We start from the raw sequence: 25,741 nt of genomic DNA, 5'->3' as shown, positions 1-25,741 counted from the left end.
CAGGTGAATCAGATAGGAGCGAAAGACATGCATAGTATCTTTTCATTAGTAATCATATGAACTACGATATCATCACACTTCACCACTTGCATGAAATTTAAATGGGCATCATGCGTAAAAACATGAAACACATGACATAGCATTTAGAATCATTACAGGTATTTGTGGCAAGCCATCAAGTTCCTGTGAAAGTAATTAACATGATAACTTAATTAGTAACAAGTCTACCAAGCAAGTTTCATAAAAATTCTATCATTCCTTCAACCAATCAGGTCACAGAAGCCTAATTAAATATGCACGGAATATAACGATAATTAAACTTTAGCGAGGGGCTTAGCTTTATAGGTAACAGTCTACCAAGCAAGTTTCATCAAAATATGATCATTCTTTCTAAAGATATTGTGCGGAAAGCGGATCCGGACTGACAGAACCTATTTGTATATATATCCTGCCAACTTTGTTTGGTGGAGGATAATTACTAAAGAAGTCTGGTTTGTCATCAGCACACAGAATGTTTATACATCTTGCACTTAGTGCAATCAATTGTCCCTATCTGCGTTTAGTCATCATTGACAACCAGACAACTTCTCATTAATCCTCACACAAGATGTACTTGCAGGTTAAATTCATTAAAATTGAGAGACAATGTGCTGAGTATTAACATTTACTTAGAACACATGTGTACCCTTTTAAAACTGCAATTGATAAATATCAGACATGACGCACAGAACACTTGCCTCGTATACAATATACCTAAATAGTACATTTACATGCAAATAGTCCAGATGTTCTGGCAAAATAACATTTTTGTGACATCTAAAATTAATAATACTTGCTATGCATTACTGATATGACAAAACAATTTACAAAGATCAGGACATTGAGTGTAACATCATCAGTTTCAGTGGCCTGGACACTGATTTGGCGAAAATTTCATCATTTCTTTGAAATTGATTACCTAACAAGAATTCAGGTATTCTGTATACTATATATTACAGGTAGCAATCGCCTTCCAAAGAGGAAAATAATACTTTACTCAAAATTCTTCAATTTCTCACATTTCCCCCAATATACCCCAAGTTTTTACTTGACAAGAGTACACATCAATCATCCAGTTAAGGATATATAAAAACTTTTTATGTTAAATTAGTGACAAAAGCTGAGGGAGGACATTCCCACACAAGATTTAATGTGGAAAAAAATTCAAACAAAACAAGGTGTTGATCGTCCTTTCATTGGAGAACCTGAAAAAGCACTTATACTTTATTGTACAAATAGAATTTGGGATCAGATCTAGTTGAGTACATAACTAGGAAACAAGCCTCTATCATGAATTTCTCAGAGAGGGCAAGTTCAATCATCACCTCCACAGGACAAGTGTTAAAGTTAACCTCTTCCCCAGGGGTAAACCTTTTACACCTGGGTCATGAAATTCACAATTTTAATAAAGCATCCGACTTTACACGATGGGGAAAAGTTAACTATGTCACAAACATTACTAAGAGACCAACAAAATGGCGGATGCATCTCACGCTTCTCGGTAAGTCTGTCTTACTTTTTAATCTTATCCAATGATTTCCTATTTATCGACCTGGTCGAAAGTACATTTGATGCATCCAAGATTTATTCAAACACTATCCTCATATACTCGAAACTTTGACGTTGTTTTCATCAAGATAAACATATCAAATTGTAGCATTAATATCCATACAGAAATAACATTAATAAAATTTGCAATTTTTCCATTAAAAATGTTGATGCACTAGTAAATAGGGGAAACTTGTTTAAATGAATGGGTTTTTGACAGTATTCCATCTTACATTCTAGATCTGTCCAAGCTTTAATTGTCGGACAAAACATACTGAGGAAAACAGTCCAGTAAACAAGGATGGTCTTTGAATGTTTGAAACAATGCCAGTTAGGAGTGACTCAGTCCAAGGAAGGTATGCAACCATCAACAAGTTCTATAGAACTCTATGGAGCAAAGACACAAAATTTCATCATTATCACTCCTTCAGCACTGTGCAATTTTCATATTTTTCACATTTCATGAAATAAAATGGATAAAGAAGAGAAAAACAAGGCAACCCACACCTGTATCAAGCTGGTTTCATTCCAATCCTATTCAGTAAGGTGTTGTATATAACTTGCCAAGAGAATAGAATTCAAAGTTGTCAATATTCATAAATATAACCCGACAACATATGTATTCACCCTCTTGGACTTACAATAGAATCATACACAATTACTGATGATGTCTTGTCTGTCAAGCTTTGACAGTATGGTAAGTTTTATTCTCCACTTGATATGTTAATTGGCATACTGTATACCGTGTCTACATGTTTAAATTCTGATGTAAATGTACTGCTCAAGAAAAAACTTATTTTTGTCAAAATCACAAATTCTCAAAATTCACCTAAATATTTAATAGATAATTTAGCCCAAAAAATTCTTTTCCTGAAGAGCAAAATACATGTACATCCAATAACTACAGAACTGGTTTCAATTTGTCTTGAAACAACATTTGTTTCCCCTGTTAATTCAGTCAATGTTTCATTGCAGAGAAACAGCAACCATGACAACAGAGTAATTTTACTGTAGCTGACCATTCAATACATCCAATAATACTACTTGGGCATAAAGCGGGGTCAGCATGTTCTCATGATACAATCTGAAAGCAATTGTATATATTTAGTAGTGTTGTCCCGATAAATAATCGAAAGTCAATCGGTTGACCCGAACAGATTTTATCTGATCATCAATGTTGAAATCTGGCAGCTATATATATCGATTTGGATTTTCAAGCAGATTTACATATATTTACAAAGACAAGCTTCATTGGGGATTAAAAGTTGAACAGGTTATTGTATCACTGCACACATTTTCATCATGTTAGTTTGATTTATACTCTTTAACAGCGAAGGACCTTTGAGGTAGTCTCTTTGTAGCTATCTCACAGACCTGTTGCATACTCTCTGGAGCAAATTAGTCCTCATATATCCAGGCAAAAAGGACAGAAAGGGTCAATGATTAAGAATGTTAGATCAGTAATCACAGAACATGGCTCAGACATCCAAGGAAGGTAGTTTGAACATCATTGAGCGGTGCTGCCCAATCTGTGGAAACCGCGAATGATGGGATAAATATTTTCATCATTGCCATGTTTATTTAAACCATTAAAGATCTTATCTTAATTGAATCAATATTTATCCCTCCTCAAATAACCCCCCCTTCCCTAGTGTCCAACTTTAGTACATGTATTTAAGTTTGGGGCGAGCTCATGTGTGAACCAATTTTGCCTTATAATTCCAAAATTAATGATTCTGCAAAAGCATACCAGACTTAGTTTGCAAAAGAAAGCAGTAATGCTTATTTCACTGTATGAAATTCAAGCAGGTGAATCAGATATGAGTGAAAGACAATAGTATCTTTTCATTAGTAATCATATGAACTACGATATCACACTTAACTAGATACACAAATTATCATGTGTGGATTATTAAATGAAATTACTTCCGTCTGGTTCATCATCAGTACACAGAAAGCTTTTCATATTACACTTGGTGCAATCAATTGTCCCTATCTGCGTTTAATCATCATTGACAACCAGACAATTTCTCATCAATCCTAATACATGATGTACTTGTATGTTACATTATTTAGATACAAGATGTTCCAGGAATAATCTGCTTAACATTTACTAGTATATCACACGCGTGCCATTTTTAAAATTGCAATTGATAGATACATGTATTTCGTTTAGTTAATTTTGTTTAACGTAATATTAACAGCCAGGGTCATTTAGGACATGCCTGGTTTTGGAGGTGGAGGAAAGCTGGAGTCCCATGTGGAAAAACCACAGACCTACAGTCAGTACCATGGTTTCAAATGCGCAACCCAGAGGTGGAGGGCTAGTGATAAAGTGTTGGGACACTTTAACTACTCTACCAATGCGGCCCCCTATTTTTAAATATACATACCTAACTAGAGACATGAAACAGAACAGCTAACTTACCTAAACAGAATCTACAAATTCTGATATTAAAAATTTATAGGACTTTATACATCACTGGTATGGTAAAACAATTAACAAAGATCAGGAACTCGAGTGTAACATCATCAGTTTCAGTGGCCTGGACACTGATTTGGCAAAACTTTCATCATTTCTCTGTAATTGATTTCCATACCAGTAAAACAAGAACTTGGATATTCTCACTCTATGTACTACTGTATTCTTGTATATATATTACAGGTAGCCATCATCTTTCAAATAGGAAAACAGTACTTTCCACATTATTTTTGTAATTTCTCACATTTCCCCATTGAACTAAATGTTTAACTTCCCTTCATTCACAGATACTGTTCTAGAAAGTAGTCATAATGATGCATACGAGTACTAGCTTTATCTGGTAGACAAAAAGCTAAGGGAGGACATTCCCGAACAAGATTGAAATGTTGGAAATTCAAAGCAATGTATTGATAGTCCTTTCATTGGAGAACCAGAAGCAGCAATAATACTTTATTGTACAAGTAAAAATTTGGGATCAGATCTAGTTGAGTACATAACTAGGAAACAAGCCTCTATCATGAACTTCTCAGAGAGGGCAAGTTCAATCATCACATCCACAGGACAATTGTTAAAGTTAACCTCCTCCCCAGGGGTAAACCTTTTACACCAGGGTAATGAAATTCACAATTTTAATAAAGCACCCGACATTACACGATGGGGAAACGTTAACTACTGTATGTCACAAACATTATTAAGAGAACAACAAGATGACGGATGCATCTCGCGCTTCTCTTCAAGTCCGTCTTACTTTTTACTCTTATTCCATGATTTCCCATTTATCGATATGGTCGAAAGTACATTTGATGCATCCAAGATTTATTCAAACACTATCCTCATATACTCAAAACTATGGCGTTGTTTTCATGAAGATAACCACATCAAATTGTAGCATTAATATCCATACAGAAATAACATTAATAAAATTTGCAATTTTTCCATTAAAAATGTTGATGCACTAGTAAATAGGGGAAACTTGTTTAAATGAATGGGTTTTTGACCGTATTCCATCTTACATTCTGTCCAAGCTTTAATTGTCGGACAAAACATACTGAGGAAAACAGTCCAGTAAACAAGGATGGTCTTCGAATGTTTGAAACAATGCCAGTTAGGAGTGACTCAGTCCAAGGAAGGTATGCAACCATCAACAAGTTCTATAGAACTCTATGGAGCAAAGACACAAAATTTCATCATTATCACTCCTTCAGCACTGTGCAATTTTCATATTTTTCACATTTCATGAAATAAAATGGATAAAGAAGAGAAAAACAAGGCAACCCACATCTGTATCAAGCTGGTTTCATTCCAATCCTATTCAGTAAGGTGTTGTATATAACTTGCCAAGAGAATAGAATTCAAAGTTGTCAATATTCATAAATATAACCCGACAACATATGTATTCACCCTCTTGGACTTACAATAGAATCATACACAATTACTGATGATGTCTTGTCTGTCCAGCTTTGACAGTATGGTAAGTTTTATTCTCCACTTAATATGTTAAAGGCATATACCGTGTAGACAGGTGTAAATACTAAATTTTTGCAAAATCACAAATTTTCAAAATTCACCTAAATAGGATAATTTAGCCCAGAAAATTATTTTTCCTGAAGAGCAAAATACATCCAATAATTACAGAACTTGTTCCAATTTCACTAGAAACAAGTGTTTCCCCTGTTAATCCAGTCATTGTTTCATTGCAGAGAAACAGCAACCATGACAACAGAGTAATTTTACTGTAGCTGACCATTCAATACATCCAATAATACTACTTGGGCATAAAGCGGGGTCAGCATGTTCTCATGATACAATCTGAAAGCAATTGTATATATTTAGTAGTGTTGTCCTGATAAATAATCGAAAGTCAATCGGTTGACACTAACAGATTTTATCTGATCATCAATGTTGAAATCTGGCAGCTATATCAATTTGGATTTTCAAGCAGATTTACATATATTTACAAAGACAAGCTTCATTGGGGATTAAAAGTTGAACAGGTTATTGTATCACTGCACACATTATCATCATGTTAGTTTGATTTATACTCTTTAACAGCGAAGGACCTGTGAGGTAGTCTCCTTGTAGCTATCTCACAGACCTGTTGCATACTATCTGGAGCAAATTAGTCCTCATATATCCAGGCAAAAAGGACAGAAAGAGTCAATGATTAAGAATGTTAGATCAGTAATCACAGAACATGGCTCAGACATCCAAGGAAGGTAGTTTGAACATCATTGAGCGGTGCTGCCCAATCTGTGGAAACCGCGAATGATGGGATAAATATTTTCATCATTGCCATGTTTATTTAAACCATTAAAGATCTGATCATGCTAACCAAAACTTAATTGAATCGATATTTATCCCTCCTCAAATAACCCCCCTTCCCTAGTGTCCAACTTTAGTACATGTATTTAAGTTTGGGGCGAGCTCATGTGTGAACCAATTTTGCCTTATAATTCCAAAATTAATGATTCTGCAAAAGCATACCAGACTTAGTTTGCAAAAGAAAGCAGTAATGCTTATTTCACTGTATGAAATTCAAGCAGGTGAATCAGATATGAGTGAAAGACAATAGTATCTTTTCATTAGTAATCATATGAACTACGATATCACACTTAACTAGATACACAAATTATCATGTGTGGCTTATTAAATGAAATTACTTCCGTCTGGTTTATCATCAGTACACAGAAAGCTTTTCATATTACACTTAGTGCAATCAATTGTCCCTATCTGCGTTTAATCATCATTGACAACCAGACAATTTCTCATCAATCCTTATACATGATGTACTTGCATATGTTACATCATTTAGATATTTGATGTTAAATTTAAAATTGCAATTGATAGATACATGTATTTGGTTTAGTTTATTTTGTTCAACGTAATATTAACAGCCAGGGTCATTTAGGACATGCCTGGTTTTGGAGATGGAGGAAAGCTGGAGTACCCCGAGAAAAACCACCGACCTACAGCCAGTACCATGGTTTCGAATGCACAACCCAGAGGTGGAGGGCTAGTGATAAAGTGTCGGGACACTTTAACTACACTACCAATGCGACCCCCTATTTTTAAATATACATACCTAACTAGCAACAAGAAGCACAGAACAGCTAACTTACCTAAACAGAATCTACGAATAACGATATTTAAAACTTATAGTACTTTATACATCACTGGTATGGCAAAACAATTTACAAAGATCAGGAACTCGAGTGTAACATCATCAGTTTCAGTGGCCTGGACACTGATTTGGCAAAACTTTCATCATTTCTCTGTAATTGATTTCCATACCAGTAAAACAAGAACTTGGATATTCTCATTTTATATACTCCTGTATATATTACAGGTAGCCATTGTCTTTCAAATAGGAAAATAGTACTTTCCACATTATTTTTGTAATTTCTCACATTTCCCCAATGAACTAAATTGTCAACTTCCTTCATTAACAGATATTGTTCTAGAAAGTAGTCATAATAATGCATATTATGAGAACTAGCTTGATCTGGTACAGAAAAAACGCTGAGGGAGGACATTCCTGAACAAGATTGAAATGTTGGAAAATGAAAGCAATGTATTGATAGTCCTTTCGTTAGAAAAACTTAAGCAGCACTAATACTTTATTGATCAAATAGAAATTTGGGATCAGATCTAGTTGAGTACATAACTAGGAAACAAGCCTCTATCATGAACTTCTCAGAGAGGGCAAGTTCAATCATCACCTCCACACAATAATTGGTCCTTGATTCAAGGTTACTGAAGTACTAGTGCTGTTGTGAAAGAAAATTTGTACCGATTTGACAATTTTGGGATAATAGAGTCTTCATTTAAAAGTGTCATGTTGAGAATATTTGTTGTGGCTATGATAGAGGTATGAATTATGAACTCAAGCTTTTTGTTGCTTTCTGTAATAAATATTGTACATGCAATTGCATTGATAATAGGCTTTTTGTTGAAAGACATGGCTCAGACATCCAAGGAAGGTAGTTTGAACATCATAGAGCGGTGCTGCCCAATCTGTGGAAACCGCGAATGATGGGAAAAGGTTTTCATCATCGCCATGTCCATCAACAAATTTCAAATATTTATGACCAATTTGGACACATTAGTGTTTTGTGCATTCAAGTTTTTAGTTTAAAGCATTTTACTAAACACTGAAGCTCGCAAAAAAAAAAACCCCCAAAAGTTTCAATTATCCAGTACTAACAACAATTTTTGTATCTTGACTTAAATAAACCAGGTTTTTTTCCCACTATTGAAATCGTCATTTGTCATATAAATCTTTTAGTAATATTTGTAGTCAATCAGGCTAATTGTATGTAGAACATTATTCATAACAAGACAAATTATCATTTGCTATTTGTATAACCCAACAATGAGTTGGTATATATACAATGACAATATTAACACTTCTTGCTTCAAAACAAAGATGTACGATATAACATTCCATCTTTAACTTCCCAACATCAAAAATGTGTATGTGATATGCTGCCAGTTAGGAGCGTCTCAGTCCAAGGAAGGTATGATGCAACCATCAACAAGTTCCATAGAACTCTATGGAGCAAAGACACAAAATTTCATCATTATCACTCCTTCTTTCACATTTCATGAAATATAATGGATGTGGAAGAGAAAAACAATAGGTAACTCTCTCAAAGAAAACTAAAGTTTCTGTTTTTAATGGCACATGACCTTTACTTAGACTATCTATCTTGAATTCAGATATATAGAACATTGTTATGTATAAAGTATATACATTTGGGCCATTTTAACATTTTTTTTTTAGATGGGTAGGTACTAGGTAGATGAGGAAAATATGTAAACATTTCCAGTGCTAAAGCACCGTCAGGGACAATTGACAAGTTACACAGTTGAAAATATTTCAAGTCTACAAATGTGGATCAGATCTAGTTGAGTACATAACTAGGAAACAAGCCTCTATCATGAATTTCTCAGAGAGGGCAAGTTCAATCATCACCTCCACAGGAAATCTCTAATGAAGCAGTTGATTTTGTTTACTGATTGGCAATTATTTTGCAATGACTGCTCTTGGTAGCAGTTTTGCTCAGAAAAAGAAATTTAGAAATCTTTCTAATTTTGTGTCCTACAATGGACTATCATACACTAGACAGCTTGTAGCAGGAAGGCCTGGTTCAGTTTATACATTTCATAATATTTGATCATTCAAATCATGACAATATACAGCAAGGCAAACATGGCTCAGACATCCAAGGAAGGTAGTTTGAACATCATTGAGCGGTGCTGCCCAATCTGTGGAAACCGCGAATGATGGGAAAAGGTTTTCATCATCGCCATGTCTGCACCAGATTTGTAAATCATATATATTTTCATCCAATGTTTTGTCAAGTTCACAGAATTAAAATTTTAAAATAATTCAACATGTTTATAATTCCTCTGAACAGACCTTCAACACAAACTGGCTATCTTTAATTTAAATTCTGGTCGAGAAAAAACAGAAGTTTGTCTGAGGCTAGCAGATTTTGGCAAGTACAATTTTTTATCAGTTTTACAAAGATGCCAATAATTAATTGAACTACTACTGCTGAAACTTTACCATTTCTACCATGTATTTAAAAACTATTGAACTGATGCATTTCCATGATGGCTAGTGAAATGACTGAATCAAATCTTTTACTAAAGTTAATTGCAAATAGGTGAATCAGATAGGAGCGAAAGACATTGCATAGTATCTTTTCATTAGTAATCATATGAACTACGATATCATCATACGTCACCACTTGCATTAACCATTTACAGTGAATGTTTCAGCCATTTGAACTTATTGATACAGTTGTTAGTACACGAGTGATCAGCTAATATTTCACTGTTCACCACATACTTTTATATCCAGCTATGCTTTAGTTTTTTCAGTAACTTTGGCAATTGAATGACATGTTTTTTGACATATATCCAGCTACATATTACGTTTTTAGTAACAAGTGATCCAACCTTGACTTTAGGAATTGGGATAATACTACACGTGTAGTTTATTGATTTACTTAAACAAGATCTGTGCATTTTCAGGCAAGCTGAAGTTAGAATGTTTTCAAACCGGCTTCCCTTATTTTGAGGGTCTTCTGCTGCTCACTTGGACCAAGAGAACAGATTCCACAGGTGCCAATTTTTACAACATACTGAACATCACATGGATTCACCCTCTTGGATCTGTCGATGTAGACCAGTCTGTCCTGAAAATAAACAATCATATTTGTAAATGATATTAATTCGTTTCAAGGTCTATCAAATGAGGGTTGAGCAGCTGTCTCTCAAGACATGCGACATTCAACTGATCAACGTTTTTGCTATCTACATCAAACTGTCAAAAAGATACTGCTAAATTATGTCCTTGGTCAGAAACTTTTTGTCTACACATGATATTCAGTGAGAGAGTTCAAATTTTTCATCACACCAAGGTAGATGCAGGTAGTATAAAAATGGCTAATATTTGATATAACGCAGTGCAAATAGTGATGTAACGATTCACCGATGTATTGAATTGCAGAGTGGTGCACTGATGGGCGCATAGTCTTCCCTTGAAAATTTGTACTTATCTCCCTTGACCAACTGTTAGCTTACGTTTTGTAGTAAGCAACAAGGCCGTTTCAGATACCTACAAAACTGCCTGTTGAAGTTCTTTCAAATACAAATTTCTAAATTCAAGAACGCTTTGTGAGAAACGGACAAAACATGTTTTTGCAACGAATATAGACAAAGACTCAAATTTTCCAGAAATACCACAAACACAAACTTGATTATTGTATGAAGGAATACCAGACATCCAATAGGTCATCAGCTTCTCATATATTGTGAAACGCATTGTATGGCGATGCGAATCGTATTGCTACCCAGCTCCAATATATCTCATATCAAAATCCTTTGGATTTTTTTCAGTGCCGTTATATGAATTTGAATTAAGCTTCAAACAAAAGAGAAATTTTGAGACTTATTTGATTGTAAAGGTGATGTCAGAAAAGAAATCAACATTTTAGTTCAGAGAGATTCCCATTTTCTTGTGTTCATCATCATACATCACCTTCCCAATCAACTAAACTGCGATATTTTATGAACAGGATATTTAACACTCATTAATCTTGTTTAGAACCCATCAGTAATACAAAGACCAGATTAATTTATACATTTTTACATGTCTCTACAATGGGTTTTCAGTCTTAAATTTATCAGTCCCTACTCTTGCATGACATTCTGGTGGTACATCACAGTTTATTACTTGCTATACGGTATAATACTTATAATTTTGATCTCCTGAAATTTACGATATCTTGCAATTGTAATTAAGGTCTTTTTGGAGCGACTCAGTCCAAGGAAGGTATGATGCAACCATCAGCAAGTTCCGGAGAACTCTATGGAGCAAAGACACAAAATTTCATCATTATCACTCCTCAGGGCATCCATTAACCCGAGACCTCGGGTCAATGATGCAGCAAAATTTAATTTGACGCACGACTTTTACATGCCGTGCGTCAATCTGACGCTTCACATTTTGACCACCACTGTAATTAGTCTATGTGTTGTCCAATACCCAGGCTCAACAAAGGGTATATTTGCTATGGTCAGTGACACTAATTAGTAGAATTTCCCTAGGGGTCAATTAAAAGAGCCACTCATCTGTGACTAATCCAACTGCAGCTGCCGATTGCCAAATTGGGGTACAGGTGAAGTATCCACTGTACCTACCTGTAGCGGCCGATCTGCTCTTTGTTCTAAGCAATCACATTTTAATAATTTAAATAAGTAAGCTATAGTAGATTCCCATCCCAACAAATAAATGTAACATATGTTTGTGTTAACTTTAAATCATGTAAATAACAAGAATGAGATCGTAAGTAGGCCTAGTTTGCAGCATGCCAAAACAGGCGGCAGCCATTTTGTTGTTAACCTGAATAACCTTACATGTGCATGACCTCTGCAGTGCATATGACAGGATGGGAAGCGTAAATCATTCCTGTTACATTTTGGCGGCAATTATGAAAACGGGATTAGCATATATATACAAATAAAACCTCTAGAGGCTGAGCAGATTAAAAAAAAGAAATAAAAAGATGCTTTTACAAATTATGCTTAACCAATGTAAGACATTTAATCACAATTTCAGGAAGAAAACTGTGATACAAAAAAATAATTTCAGTAATTATTAAAATTAAACAAAAAAATAATTAAGTTTTAATTGTACTTTATTCAACAAAAAATATACAATAAAAAGTTTTATTTTTGGAAATACTTTTATTATCTATAAAAACAAATATTGGAAAATAAATTAAAATGAACTAATTTTTTTTTAATATTATTCTATTTAATTATAATTTAAAAAATGACACATTTCTCGGTTTACATTTGGAAACGATTAACCGTTAAGTTTGAGAATTTCATATTTTGACTCTCAGGATTTTGATTTGACTCTCAGGATTTCATAGCTGAGAGTCACTGACTCTTGAGATTTTAATCCTACTGGATGCCCTGCTCCTTCAGACATATTTAATGATTTTTTAAGTTGTATACATAAGAAACTTATTGGGATATTGATTGGTAGGTTTAATGGAAGATATGTGGAGTTGTAATGCAGTCACAAATATAAAATATTTATAAATACATAACACTTGTTCAATCAAAATTATACTATATAGTGTTTCAATTAGCATAAGTACCAATAGCGAGATAAATTTGATAATTTGGTTTTAAAATGTTCATCTCCCAAAATGAAAAATTGGTGTACATATATTTTTGTCCTCTTGCAGAAAACATGGCTTGGACACCTTAACGGAAACACCTTTTGAAATATCTAAACGAGTCTTTCAAGAACAGATCAGCAAATGGTTAACTGCAATAGGTGAATCAGATAGGAGCGAAAGACATGCATAGTATCTTTTCATTAGTAATCATATGAACTACGATATCATCATACTTCACCACTTGCATCAAGTTTAACCGGCGATTGCTTACTGTAAATTAAAATATATTTATATTAAACTCTTCCAATTCACTGATCAGAATTCATGCTTGCGCAACATTCTTTTTGCCCACGACTAGCATACATAGTTTGGTTAGTATGTATACACATCACCTCTGGTAAAATACTAGCCTCAATATATACTGCTTGGCTAAAGCTAACTTCTCCTGAGCACATTTGGTTGGGCTCAAGACGTGCAAGCCAGAGGTCTCGGGTTCAATTCCTAATTTTCTAGTGGAGGCAGTGATTTCAATATAATCAATCATTTGCTTATTTTTGGGAGGAATTTTACGACCACATATCTAGACAAGTCCGATATTGGCAACTGTATATTGACGATTTAATTCAAGTTTTTGGGGGGTTTCTAACATGATTCTTCATTTCCCTCAACCCTCCAAAAAAGACAACTTCTCAACATACATTTGGTTACAATCACTCTTTGAGTTTGACATGCCTCAGTAAGTTTTCAAGTCGTCATCCACACGTCAAGAGTAGCAAATATATTTTAACATCATTGGCATGACTCGAGTGTTTTTTTTTTGTGTATTTTTATGTAGGATTTCCGATTACACGAATTGACATCTCAATTGAGAAAAAAACGATAACAAAATTCCATTTTTTATGTATTATGCGATATAAAAAAATATATAATTTGGACGCACTCGACCGTTAAATACAACGTCGCGTTGTAAAATTAAGAGTTTCCAACTTAATTACAGCGAACAATATTCAAATATAAAGCATAGTGCAAATCATTTGATAAGCTTTTTTTCGTTTTGAAAAGAGAATGATAAGAGTACTCGGTGATGTTTAGCCGATTTGGAACTGAATCCCGACGCGAACACGTGTTTGTACGATCTTCGGCCCTTTTCGATGCAGTTTCAATCAATATTGATCAATATTGCTGTTAATAATGTGGGCAATATTGACTTGCACTGCCTAATGCGCAAATTTTCAATATTTAAAGCATACTTACAACGTAAAATTTTCTGTTATTTGTAACAACGGTTGGGACACCCACCTTTGCTTCCGTCCGCGGCAGAAATGAACGACTAACGAACCGAAATAGACCACGTGCTCAATATTCACCGGAAACGTTTGAAACACTCGTTTTCATTGGTCATTATATTTCAAACACACCAAATTTCATTAAAACACGAAATTAGAAAATGTAATTTTTACATAAAATGCATTTTAGATTTAAATATAACGGAAAATTTGTACTTACTTTGATCAATATTTTTTGTTAAATCTTCATGAAAAAATAACGACCAATCACGTACATGGTTACTAAAATGTCAATCTCTGCTTTTTTCCTTCGATGAAGAAAAGTATTTTGATTATTATACATGTTTCATATTTCCAATAGAAAATAGTAAATGATAAAATCTAACTTAAAAATAGGCTGTGTTGTTATGAAGGAACTTTTACTTTCGGGATTTTTCCGAATGACGTAGACAATCCTACGTACTACGTGGCCTTGACAAATGAATGACAGAAATGTCACACGTTGTCCAATCAGCTGCCTCCTGATCGCCGTACTTGGACCAATCAACGTCGGACACGATTGGGAACACGGGAAACGATATAACGCACGCGAGTTAACCATACGGCACAATCTGTCAGAAACACAAATCTAAGGAAGGCACACTTACACGGAGGCACTTTTTAGTTTATATTAACTGAGAAGCCGGACAAGCCATAAGAGAATTAAGTGAGTATATTTCTTATTCTATTATAAACGTAGTTTCAATGTAAAATGTCACCGGTTTGCCGGTAAATGGGATTCACGTGTGCCGGGCTTTTCATTTTCGCAACACGTCAAACCACCCTGCTAGGCTACAGTACAGTACTATGACTATGAAGTTGAGACGCACTAGCCTTACTGTTATCTTAATCAATGAAAAATAAGTCTTAAATCATTTTGTATGAAGCTATCCATTGCCATAGGTAGTTCGCTCAATACATTTGGCGATAATCTGCGTTTCACCAATGTGACGTGTGAGGCAACATACCCCACCCACCTGCCCAATGCAGAAGTGATTTGTATAATTTTGTGTTTTTATAATTGATAATTATCAGATCAGTACTAATCAAATATGTTTTTATTTTCACTTTTCACTGTATTTTAAATTTAACGGTTGTTAGTTGTTATAAAATCTACCGGTGAAATCAGAATTTGAACGATGTCTTTTTGTAGGATGAAATTGAAATTAGTGGTGCCAATTTGTTTGGCGGTGTTGTTGGCGGTCCAAGGAAAAGATGACGACGACAAGAAGAAAGACAGTGTAGGAACAGTAATTGGAATTGATCTGGGAACTACTTACTCCTGGTAAGCATATTGAATAGTTTCATGATACTATCATATTGATAGGTAATTGATTTTTCTGTAAGTTCTAAAGTTGAAACTGGGATACCAATCCTCCCTAAGTTTTTGACGATATTGCTACATTATAAATGCAGATCTATACATATGTCACAAGACAGTTTTTAAAAGGTGATATTAACGTCAGAACCGGTTTGATAATGAGCCCAAGAAAGTTCCATGTTTCAGCCTTGAGCGATTTCGGGATATTGACTATATGTTTTGATGTAATTCTTTTTACAGAATGAAAGTCTTTTATTTTAACAGATTAGTTTTAAGCCTTAATGACAGTCATTTAACATTAATTTGGTGCTCTTTTACTTTCAGTGTCGGAGTGTTTAAAAATGGACGTGTAGAAATCATTGCCAACGACCAGGGAAACCGTATCACACCCTCTTATGTAGCATTTACCAGTGAAGGCGAGCGTCTGATTGGAGATGCAGCAAAGAATCAGCTGACCAGCAATCCTGAAAACACCGTCTTTGATGTCAAACGTATGATTGGTCGTACTTGGGATGACAAATCTGTGCAGAGTGACATCAAATTTTACCCTTTCAGTGTTGTCAACAAGGCTAATAAACCCCATGTTGATGTTGACACTGGTTCTGAAAGGAAGAATTTTGCCCCTGAAGAAATCTCTGCTATGGTTCTTGGAAAGATGAAGGAAATTGCTGAAGGTTTCTTGGGAAAGACTGTCACCAATGCTGTCATCACTGTGCCTGCTTACTTCAATGATGCTCAGAGACAGGCTACAAAAGATGCTGGAACAATCGCTGGACTCAATGTCATGAGAATCATTAACGAACCGTGAGTATTGTTCATTTTTAAACTGATGATTAATATATATTAAAGAAGTTTTATGGACCAAAAAAGCAATGGTGATGATGACTCTTTATAAATCATTATCTTGTATCTTCTGTTTTACAGAACTGCTGCTGCAATTGCTTATGGTCTTGATAAGAAGGAAGGAGAGAAGAACATCTTGGTGTTTGATCTTGGTGGTGGTACTTTTGATGTCTCTCTTCTGACCATTGACAACGGTGTATTTGAGGTCGTAGCAACCAATGGTGACACCCATTTGGGAGGAGAAGACTTTGATCAGCGTGTCATGGAACATTTCATCAAACTTCACAAGAAGAAGAAGGGCAAGGACATCAGAAAGGACAACCGTGCTGTTCAGAAACTGCGACGTGAGGTGGAGAAGGCTAAGAGAGCACTGTCATCCCAGCATCAGACAAGAATTGAGATCGAGTCCCTGTTTGATGGAGAAGACTTTTCTGAGACTCTCACCAGGGCCAAGTTTGAGGAATTGAACATGGTAAGAGATTAATTCCAATAAGTATCATTTCATGTGATCAGCTTCTAAAGTTTTATGTAATTGTATATCAATATTTGATAAAAAAAATCAGGACTTCGGGTTCAGAGTTTATGTAAAACTAGGGGAGGTAATCCAAGTAAGCAAAGTCTTCAATCACAATAAGTAAAAATAGATGTTCTGTTATTTCATTTGAAGCATTATTTATTTTTCAGGATCTTTTCCGATCAACAATGAAACCAGTACAGAAAGTTATGGAAGATGCTGATCTCAGAAAGAACGAGATTGCAGAGATTGTGCTTGTTGGAGGATCAACCAGAATTCCCAAAGTCCAACAACTTGTCAAGGACTACTTTGATGGAAAGGTATGTATGAAATATCTATTGCTACTGCTAACACATCAACTATTATATTTGGTTACGCTAGAAAAATGCACTTTGGTCATTTATCTTATAACATTAATAATTGTTCAGATTTTAAAAAGATTTTAGAAGATTTTAAGTGCATGAAAGATCATTTGAATGAAACCAATGGAAGAAAATTACTAAAAATTGAATTTACAAGTGAATAAAATAGCTAGGTCTTTATGCCATTGGATATTGATTAACATATATGCTGGTCCAGTGAACTCAAATTTGAGAAATAAAAATTCATAATTTGTGCACATATACACAAAATTGGTTTCCACCTTTCAAAAATATGTGTGGAAATGCATGCCTTAAACGTCTGGAGCACTGGTGTGAAACAAGTAGTTTATTAGCTGGTAAAATATTTATTTCAAGCTTGACTAAGATTCATTTATCTCCATAAAATTGTAGTAATTTAATATGTTTGTAACCAAACTTTTCTTGTTTCATTAGGAGCCAAACCGAGGTGTCAACCCAGATGAGGCTGTTGCTTATGGTGCTGCTGTTCAGGCTGGTGTTCTCGGTGGAGAGGAGGATACAGGAGATCTGTTGTTGCTCGATGTCAATCCCCTTACCATGGGAATTGAAACAGTCGGAGGAGTCATGACCAAGTTGATCCCACGTAACACTGTCATCCCGACAAAGAAATCCCAGATCTTCTCCACAGCTGCCGACAACCAGCCAACTGTCACCATTCAGGTATTTGAAGGTGAGCGACCTATGACCAAGGACAACCATTTGCTTGGAAAATTTGACTTGACCGGAATCCCACCAGCACCCCGTGGTGTTCCCCAGATTGAGGTCACGTTCGAGATTGACGTCAATGGTATCCTGAAGGTTACTGCTGAAGACAAGGGCACTGGCAGCAAGAACCAGATTACAATTCAGAACGACAACGAACGTTTGTCACCCGAAGACATTGAACGTATGATCAATGATGCAGAGAAATTCGCTGATGAAGACAAGAAAGTTAAGGAGAAGGTTGATGCCAAGAATGAGCTAGAAAGTTATGCTTATTCATTGAAAACACAAATTGGGGACAAAGAAAAATTGGGTGGCAAATTAAGTGATGAAGATAAAACAACAATTGAAGAAGCTGTTGAAGAAAAAATTAAGTGGTTAGACAGTAATGCTGATGCAGATACTGAAGAGTTTAAAGCACAAAAGAAAGAACTAGAGGAAGTTGTTACACCTATTATGAGTAAACTTTATCAGGGAGCGGGAGGTGCTCCACCACCAGAGGGAGAAGAGGGAGAGGATCATGACGAATTATAAAAATTGTGGAATCTAGATTTAAATTATTTTGTTCATTTAAGTTGGTTGTTTCTAACAGGTATCATTCTATTAAATTTTTGATCGGTTTCTTGGAATTTGAAACAATATTCACTAATTCACATTCAAATGTTTGGTTTAGGACTATGAGCAAAGGGAAGAAATTTCACCACTTTTCTGTCTTTATTTCAAGTTGGAATAACAATTACAAATGTCTCTTTTTTTTTTTTCTTTTTTTTTCATTAAAGTGCACGTTTCTCAATCATTTGACATTCATCCATTTTTAATGTAAATCCATGTCATTCTATGTAAAAGAGCAAAGTACCTGGGATATGTATGGATGCATGTGAAGTGCTTTTATTTGAATGTTGGGGGTATTCCTGCTAGCTCTGGGAGGACTAGTTTATAGTGTGATATTATGTTTGTATGCTTGTGTATAAAAGTGACTGATCATTTGATGGTAGCACTTGGTTCAGTTCAGAACTTCATAGCAGCTTGTGTTTTGTTCTCTCTTTTAAGATATTTCCCCAAAAATGTTCCTTCTGTTCATTTTTAGTATCATGTTAAGGAATTTCAATATATGTTAAGGAAACACTTGAGAATTTTGACACTTGTTTTTGTTAATTCATTTAGTTCGAAATTGGACCATATCATTTCATGATGTACAACTTTAATACTTTGGTGATGCAAGTATAAGTGAATTATATTTATGTGAGAGAATACAGTGGACTTTGTTTGGAAAACACTGAAACTGCCATCCTACCTTCAAAGATGTAGACAAGTTATAATATTTGGAGGATGGTTGGTTAGTGTGAAAGCTTTCCTGAAAATTTGATCTTTAATGCTTGGATTTTTCAGTATACATGTAGTATCTTTTATTTGAATGCTGAAAATGAAGAGAAAATATCCATATAAAGAATTTTATGGTAAGCTTCTGACCAGTTCTAACCAAGCAATGTTTCTGACATTTTGATAGTAATTGTGAGATATGAATGGCATTGAGTGTATTGTGAAAATGAGTTAACTGCTGAGTTTGGAATGAGTGTATGTATGATTTGTACATAATGTGGATGTGTATGACTGAATAAAAAAATGATTTTTGTAAAGAAACATGTCTTATTTTCTTTTTTGATACGTTCTGACATGAAAACACGAAAGAAATTATGCAACAAGCTTGAAAATTTTCAGTACTGAATTTAAAGTTTTGGAAATATTTGTCCTGTTATATCCGTTTGCCAGTCTTTCAAGGATCAGATTCCTTCTGCCATGACATAAACATGTTCTTGAATAATAAATAGGAAAAGCTTTAAATTTATTAATGCTGCTCCAAGAAAGCCAGAGGAGTTGTAATCCAGAAAATGATTTTATACATATTCTTACAACTTGGACTATGTTGGACATTAGAGGAAGGAATATATAGTATTTACCCTGGTAGTAATCTCAGAAATGGCACTTATTAATTGTTCAATTATTTCGTTCCCTAATGTTATACATCTAATCTAATGGCCCTCTGGATGTCCTCTGCTATTTCATTTCCACAATGGATGCTGCTTATAATTTTGTTTCAATAGTTTGAAAAAGCTTGTCCTTTATTTTATATTCATAGTAGATGCTTTTAATTTGAAAATAATGATGTAAACCTGGCTTAACAGAAAAACACAAACCTGGGAATAAATCGGCTCGCTTTTGATAATCAAATGTCTGAAGGCATGCAATATGGCAGTGAGTTGACAATTGGGGGAATTGTAGAATCACCATGAAGCTGGTGTTAAAATATTTTAGTATCTTAAATGTGTACCGAGTGGTGATATTATAGGTATGGTTGTGGTTTAGGGTACCTGGTAGTATTTTTCGTAATAGCCCCTGCAACAAAGTTTGGGGAGTATGCTGGAATCCGTAAAGGAGATGTACCCCAGAAAGGATTTTGAATTTTCACCCCTTTTTCAGAGAGTTATGCCCCTTTTATAAGAAAAATTGAAGACTCCTTAGACAAACTTTGTCTGGATAAGCCTTCGGTCAGTTTTAAGCGGGTCTTTTAATGTAAAAGATGTTCCCTGGGAAGGATTGTGCATTTAATGTGAAACTTGAATGCAGCTCTTCCTGTTGAACTGTCATTGTAAACTTATTCATGAAAGTTGCAGGAGATATTTGTCAGCCATCCTGTCGACAGTTCTGGTTTAGACTGTTTTGGACTGCAAACTTTTGTTTGGTCTCAGTTTTGTTGCTAGTGCTGAAATACTCTAAGCCTTGGGTAAGGGTATTTTTGGGTGGAATTTGGAGGATCTTACAATATGGAATTTATTAATGGTGATTTGATGTACCACGAGGATGTTAGGCGATTGGCATATAGAATTATTTAAGAAGTTTAACCAATTTCATATTACATATCCAAGAATGTAAGATTCTATTTATCACATAACCAGACCTAACCCCCTGGGGGCCAGAGGGGCGGGGCCAAAAGGGGTTAATTTGTCTATTGATATAAAAGACTTCTGAAACCAAGCAGTTGATATTGGTCATTTTTGCCAGGTAGCATCACTATGAAATGGGGATTCAAAATTGAACAAATAGTTTAGCTTACCCCCGGGGGACTGAGGTCTTTCCCCACCCCTATAGACTTAGTTACTTTGTTATATGTTTGAAACCATTGAGATCCCCACCCCATAATCATATTTAGCATTCTTGGGCATCAAGAGATAAACAAAATAATGACGAAAAAATAAGCCCTGGGGTCTTTCCCTGCACCCTAGGGACTCCGTTTTTTTTTTTATTGGATTATGTTTAAAACCATAGAGAACCCCACCCCATAACCATATATAGCATTGCTAGGCATCAAGAGATAAACAAAATCCTGTAATAAAAATAAGCCCGGGGTCTTTACCCACTCCTAAAGACTTAGTTCCTTTGTTATATCTTTTGAAACCATTGAGATCCTCACCTTATAACCATATAAAGCATTGTTGGCCATCAAGTGATAAACCAACCACATTGTTAAAAAGGGGCCCTGGGGTCTTTCCCCACCTCTTGGGACTTAGTTCTTTTGTTATATCTTTGAAACCATTGAGATACCCACCCTATAACCATAAATAGCATTCTTGGGCATGAAGAGATAAACACAATCATGTTGTGAAAATAGGCCCTAGGGTCTTTCCCCAACCCTAGGGACTTGGATTCTTTGTTATATCTTTTGAAACCATTGAGATCCCCACCCCATAACCATATATAGCATTGTTAGACATCATCAAATAAAGCTGTTAACAACATTATTTTGAAGTTTGATCAAATCAAACAGGTGAGCGATACAGGCCCTTTTGTTTTTTTGTTTTTTGTTTTTATTTTTGACTTATTGAAATATTTTGGGTTGTTCAAATTTAGGTGCAATTGAATATGTATTCCTGGATGTTGATAATTAGTATGAATGTAGTTTTTAGCCCACCTGGTCCGAAGGACCAAGGTGAGCTTATGCCATACCGTGGCGTCCGTCGTCCGTCCGTCCGTCAACAATTGACTTATTTGACTTCTTCTTCATAACCGCTGATCGGAATTTCACCAAATTTGGTCAGAAGCATCCTTATGGGTAGGGGACTCAAAATTGTACAAATGATAGGGCTGACCCCTGGGGGCCTCTGGGGCGGGGCCAAAAGGGGTCTATTTAGCTATTTTGATATAAACGACTTCTTCTCTGAAACCGAGCAATGGATATCGCTCATATTTGCTTGGTAGCATCACTATGGGGTGGGGATTCAAAATTGTACAAATGATGGGGCTGACCCCCTGGGGGCCTCTGGGCGAGGCAAAATGAGGTCAATCGGGCTATATTGATATAAACGACTTCTTCTCTGAAACCAAGCATTGGATATCGCTCATATTTGCCTGGTAGCATCACTATGTGGTGGGGATTCAAAATTGTATAAATGATTGGGCTGACCCCCCAGGGGCCTGAGGGGCGGGGCCAAATGTGGTCAATTGGGCTCTATTGATATAAACGACTTCTTCTCTGAAACCGAGCAATGGATATCGCTCATATTTGCCTGGTAGCATCACTATTGAGTGGGGAGTCAAAATTGTACAAATGGTGGGGCTGACCCCCCGGGGCGCTGAGGGGCGGGGCCAAACAGGGTCAATTTGGCTAAATTAATATAAACAACTTCTCCTCTGAAACTAAGCAATGGATATCTCACGTGTTTGCCTTGTAGCACCTACTTGGGGTAGGAATTCAAAATTGTACAAATGGTGGGGCTAACCCCCTGGGTGTCTTAGGGGTGGGGCCAAAAAGGGCCAGTTTGGCTAGATTGATATAAACGACTTCTCCTCTGAAACTAAGCAATGGATATCTCACATATTTGACTGGTAATATCCCCTTGGGTTATGGATTCAAAATTGTACAAATGATAGGGCTGACCCCCCTGAGGGCTGAGGGGCGGGCCAGAAGGGGTTAATTTGCCTAAATTGATATAAACAACTTCTTCTCTGAAACTAAGCAATGGATATATATATATATCGCTCATATTCGCGTGGTAGCATCCCCTTGGGGTAGAGATTCAAAATTGTACAATTGGTGGGGCTTTCCCCCGGGGAGCTGAGGGGCGGGGCATTTTTAGAATTACAATAAAAACAATGTTCATGTAACCATATAAAATGCCTATGATATATTGACATAGCAATACCAGTGGCAAATATCTCGTGAAACCAGGTGAGCGATACAGGCCCTCTGGGCCTCTTGTTTAGGACTATCATTGATTAAGCAGAGTAAAATGAATCACATTTTAAACAAAAAATCTCCAGTTTGATATGACTTTAATAAAATACATCTGCAAGGATCAACATGCATTGAACAGAATAAGATGTGTATATCAGGATGCTAATGAACCAATTCAATAATGTTTAAGTTGATTTTTTTGTCAAATTTAAGAATTTAAAAATCTAACATGATTTCAGAGTTTAACTTTTTATTTCCTCTTTTCCCCAGTACTAATAATGATCCTGATGGCAATTAGACATTCATTACTGATAAATGTTACATTAAGAAAGCAACAGGCCACCAATGCTGTTCTGGACACCTATTGGTCAGAGAGTACCCAGTATAGAGGGATTTTCTACACTTAGATTTCAGGTATATTTTTCCCATTTATCTATGAATGACTAAAATAATTCATTATCAATGTTTGTACTGTAGTGAATTTTGTTGGATCACTGCTGTAGATTATTGGACAAGACTTGAGAAAAAAAGAGAATTTATAAGCAAATCATGTAAGATTGATTTAAAGACACTATTTAAAGTTAACCTCAAATCATGTTACAATATGCATGGCCAAATACATAACTTTACCCTATAGTTACAATATGCTATGAACTCATTTTATTCTTTAAAATGTATGATAAATCTGTTTAAAACACATAAAAAACTAAATTATCATTCACAGCATGTAACAAAATGGTGCAATATAAATTTTCATTTATCTTTATAGTAAGAACTGTAGCAAACTCTCTATATAAAAAATACAACTTTTGTATCCAATTTCCTCAAAATTCATGTTTCTGTTACAATCAGCATTTCCCGTGAAAATTTAAGATTCATGCCTAATTGAAAGACAAGCTAATTGGAAGAGGAACATAGATTAGTGAGAAAAAACGAAAGAAAAAAAAAAGGTCGCGCAATATCTCTACATAGATATATATGAAAATTATCCATTTCACATGAAACTAATGAAATTAAATTAATTTAGATTCATATTATCACGAGCGTTAATTGTTTATTTAATAACTCGGCTATTAATTAATACCATTTCAATGCAGCGACGATTGTGGGAAGACACATTTTTCATTACCGAGAAGTATATACGGTTGTCACGGTAACAAGGCTCATTTGCATATTTATTAACGGAAAGTGACACACGTTATAAATATTTCTAACACAAATAATAACTTCTGAAATGTAAGTGTAATTAATCATGCTTGTCATTATATGAATACAAGGATATTCCCCCGGGACATTATAAAACCTGAAGGAAAGGGGCTTTGAAAAGGGTGAAATGAAAAAAAAAGAAGACACTGTATAGGACGGGTCGACGGATATGACAGTGTGTCGGTAAAGTCAGTGATACCAGGGACATTGGGACATCTCGCCATTCTGTTGGATATGGTCGGATACTACAGTTGTCATTAAAGTCAGTGGTCGGTAAAGTCAGGTTTCACTGTCTTGTGAGCAAATATTTCATTTATTCCATAAAACGATTAAATTTTAAATGGTGATATGGTAATTTTTGACAGTGTCCTATCACAATTTCTTTATATAGATAATACAATCGGCTTCATGACGTCATAAAAAAAAACAACCGTCGCCTACGTATGTTACTACTTAATGATAAACTTCAACTTATTTTAAAGCAATTAAAATCTATTTTTTTTTTCGAATTGAAAAGTATCACTGTTTCAAATCAACTTGTAAAAAAAAATCATGTCAACTCTGGATTTTGACAAACAGATTATATATTGAAGTTGAGACCAGTACATACATGCATAATACTATCAATGGCGCAGTTATCAAAACGGAAGATCATTGATGAAGTTCAATTTTCGTTTTTAATGCACGGCAGCAGATAAAAAAAGAACAAATGCTGAATGTTTATCCAATAACATGTACTAATTTCACTCATCTTCAATACGAAATGAAATGTATTTGGTTGTTGAATAACTACTTGTAGAATAGTCGGGAATTAGGGGTGCACGATATATACTTTATTCAAGTGTAGACTTAATTTTGGCTTGTGAACATAACCCAACTTTATTTGACTCGGATCGATACATGAGTCACATATACATACTAAACAATAGGTAGAGCACTGGCATACATTAGTTAGCACGGGGACTAAAATGTTCGCAATATATACCGAAGAAAAGTAATTAGTCTGAACAATTTCTCATCAGTTGTACAAAAAAAATCAGAATATTTTTGTTATGGTTTGTATTGCAGACCTAAGTTTGATTTGTGTCATGGTTCTAGCACATCAAGGTATATGTGCAGCATTCATAACATGTCATGTACGTATTTTGGAAATAGGTAATTGTTATTATGGCGTGTATATGTAATTATTATCATGACGTGTATATGTAATTGTTATTGTGACGTGTATATGTAATTATTATCATGACGTGTATATGTAATTGTTATTGTGACGGGTATATGTAATTGTTATTGTGACGTGTATATGTAATTGTTATTATGACGTGTATTGTTATTGTGACGTGTATATGTAATTGTTATTGTGACGTGTATATGTAATTGTTATTATGACGTGTATATGTAATTGTTATTATGACGTGTATATGT

General features: G+C 35.1%; 1 protein-coding gene and 5 non-coding genes across 6 annotated transcripts; 1 reads left to right on the top strand and 5 right to left on the bottom strand.

Annotated features, from left to right (window-relative positions):
• On the bottom strand, nt 1-86 carry LOC117322563. The gene has a single exon (XR_004531584.1). It is a non-coding gene; the product is annotated as a small nucleolar RNA snR60/Z15/Z230/Z193/J17 (small nucleolar RNA).
• A 9,652-nt stretch (nt 87-9,738) lies between these two features.
• Nucleotides 9,739-9,825, bottom strand: LOC117322562. The gene has a single exon (XR_004531583.1). It is a non-coding gene; the product is annotated as a small nucleolar RNA snR60/Z15/Z230/Z193/J17 (small nucleolar RNA).
• Nucleotides 9,826-11,045: 1,220 nt separating this feature from the next.
• LOC117322560 lies at nt 11,046-11,121 on the bottom strand. Its single transcript, XR_004531581.1, has one exon. It is a non-coding gene; the product is annotated as a small nucleolar RNA SNORD79 (small nucleolar RNA).
• A 1,808-nt stretch (nt 11,122-12,929) lies between these two features.
• Nucleotides 12,930-13,015, bottom strand: LOC117322561. Its single transcript, XR_004531582.1, has one exon. It is a non-coding gene; the product is annotated as a small nucleolar RNA snR60/Z15/Z230/Z193/J17 (small nucleolar RNA).
• Nucleotides 13,016-13,503: 488 nt separating this feature from the next.
• Nucleotides 13,504-13,572, bottom strand: LOC117322557. The gene has a single exon (XR_004531579.1). It is a non-coding gene; the product is annotated as a small nucleolar RNA SNORD24 (small nucleolar RNA).
• Nucleotides 13,573-14,610: 1,038 nt separating this feature from the next.
• Nucleotides 14,611-19,521, top strand: LOC117322083 (endoplasmic reticulum chaperone BiP-like). Its single transcript, XM_033876826.1, has 6 exons — nt 14,611-14,766; nt 15,253-15,384; nt 15,745-16,224; nt 16,345-16,735; nt 16,948-17,097; nt 17,593-19,521. Exons 2-6 carry the CDS (start codon nt 15,254-15,256, stop codon nt 18,412-18,414), a joined length of 1,974 nt encoding a protein of 657 aa, XP_033732717.1. The 5' UTR covers nt 14,611-14,766; nt 15,253; the 3' UTR covers nt 18,415-19,521.
• Nucleotides 19,522-25,741: the final 6,220 nt, after the last annotated feature.

This window comes from Pecten maximus, chromosome 2 (genome assembly GCF_902652985.1).
Source record: "Pecten maximus chromosome 2, xPecMax1.1, whole genome shotgun sequence".
NCBI classification, from domain to species: domain Eukaryota; kingdom Metazoa; phylum Mollusca; class Bivalvia; order Pectinida; family Pectinidae; genus Pecten; species Pecten maximus.
This window is presented reverse-complemented; position numbering and strand designations above follow the sequence as displayed.

What these genes read in the sequence shown, in the direction of transcription:
- LOC117322083 (XM_033876826.1), top strand. Translation starts at nt 15,254, where the DNA reads ATGAAATTGAAATTAGTGGTGCCAATTTGTTTGGCGGTGTTGTTGGCG. An exon ending in CTGGGAACTACTTACTCCTG is followed by an intron (nt 15,385 to 15,744) that starts GTAAGCATATTG and finishes TTTTACTTTCAG; the next exon opens with TGTCGGAGTGTTTAAAAATG. An exon ending in ATGAGAATCATTAACGAACC is followed by an intron (nt 16,225 to 16,344) that starts GTGAGTATTGTT and finishes TCTGTTTTACAG; the next exon opens with AACTGCTGCTGCAATTGCTT.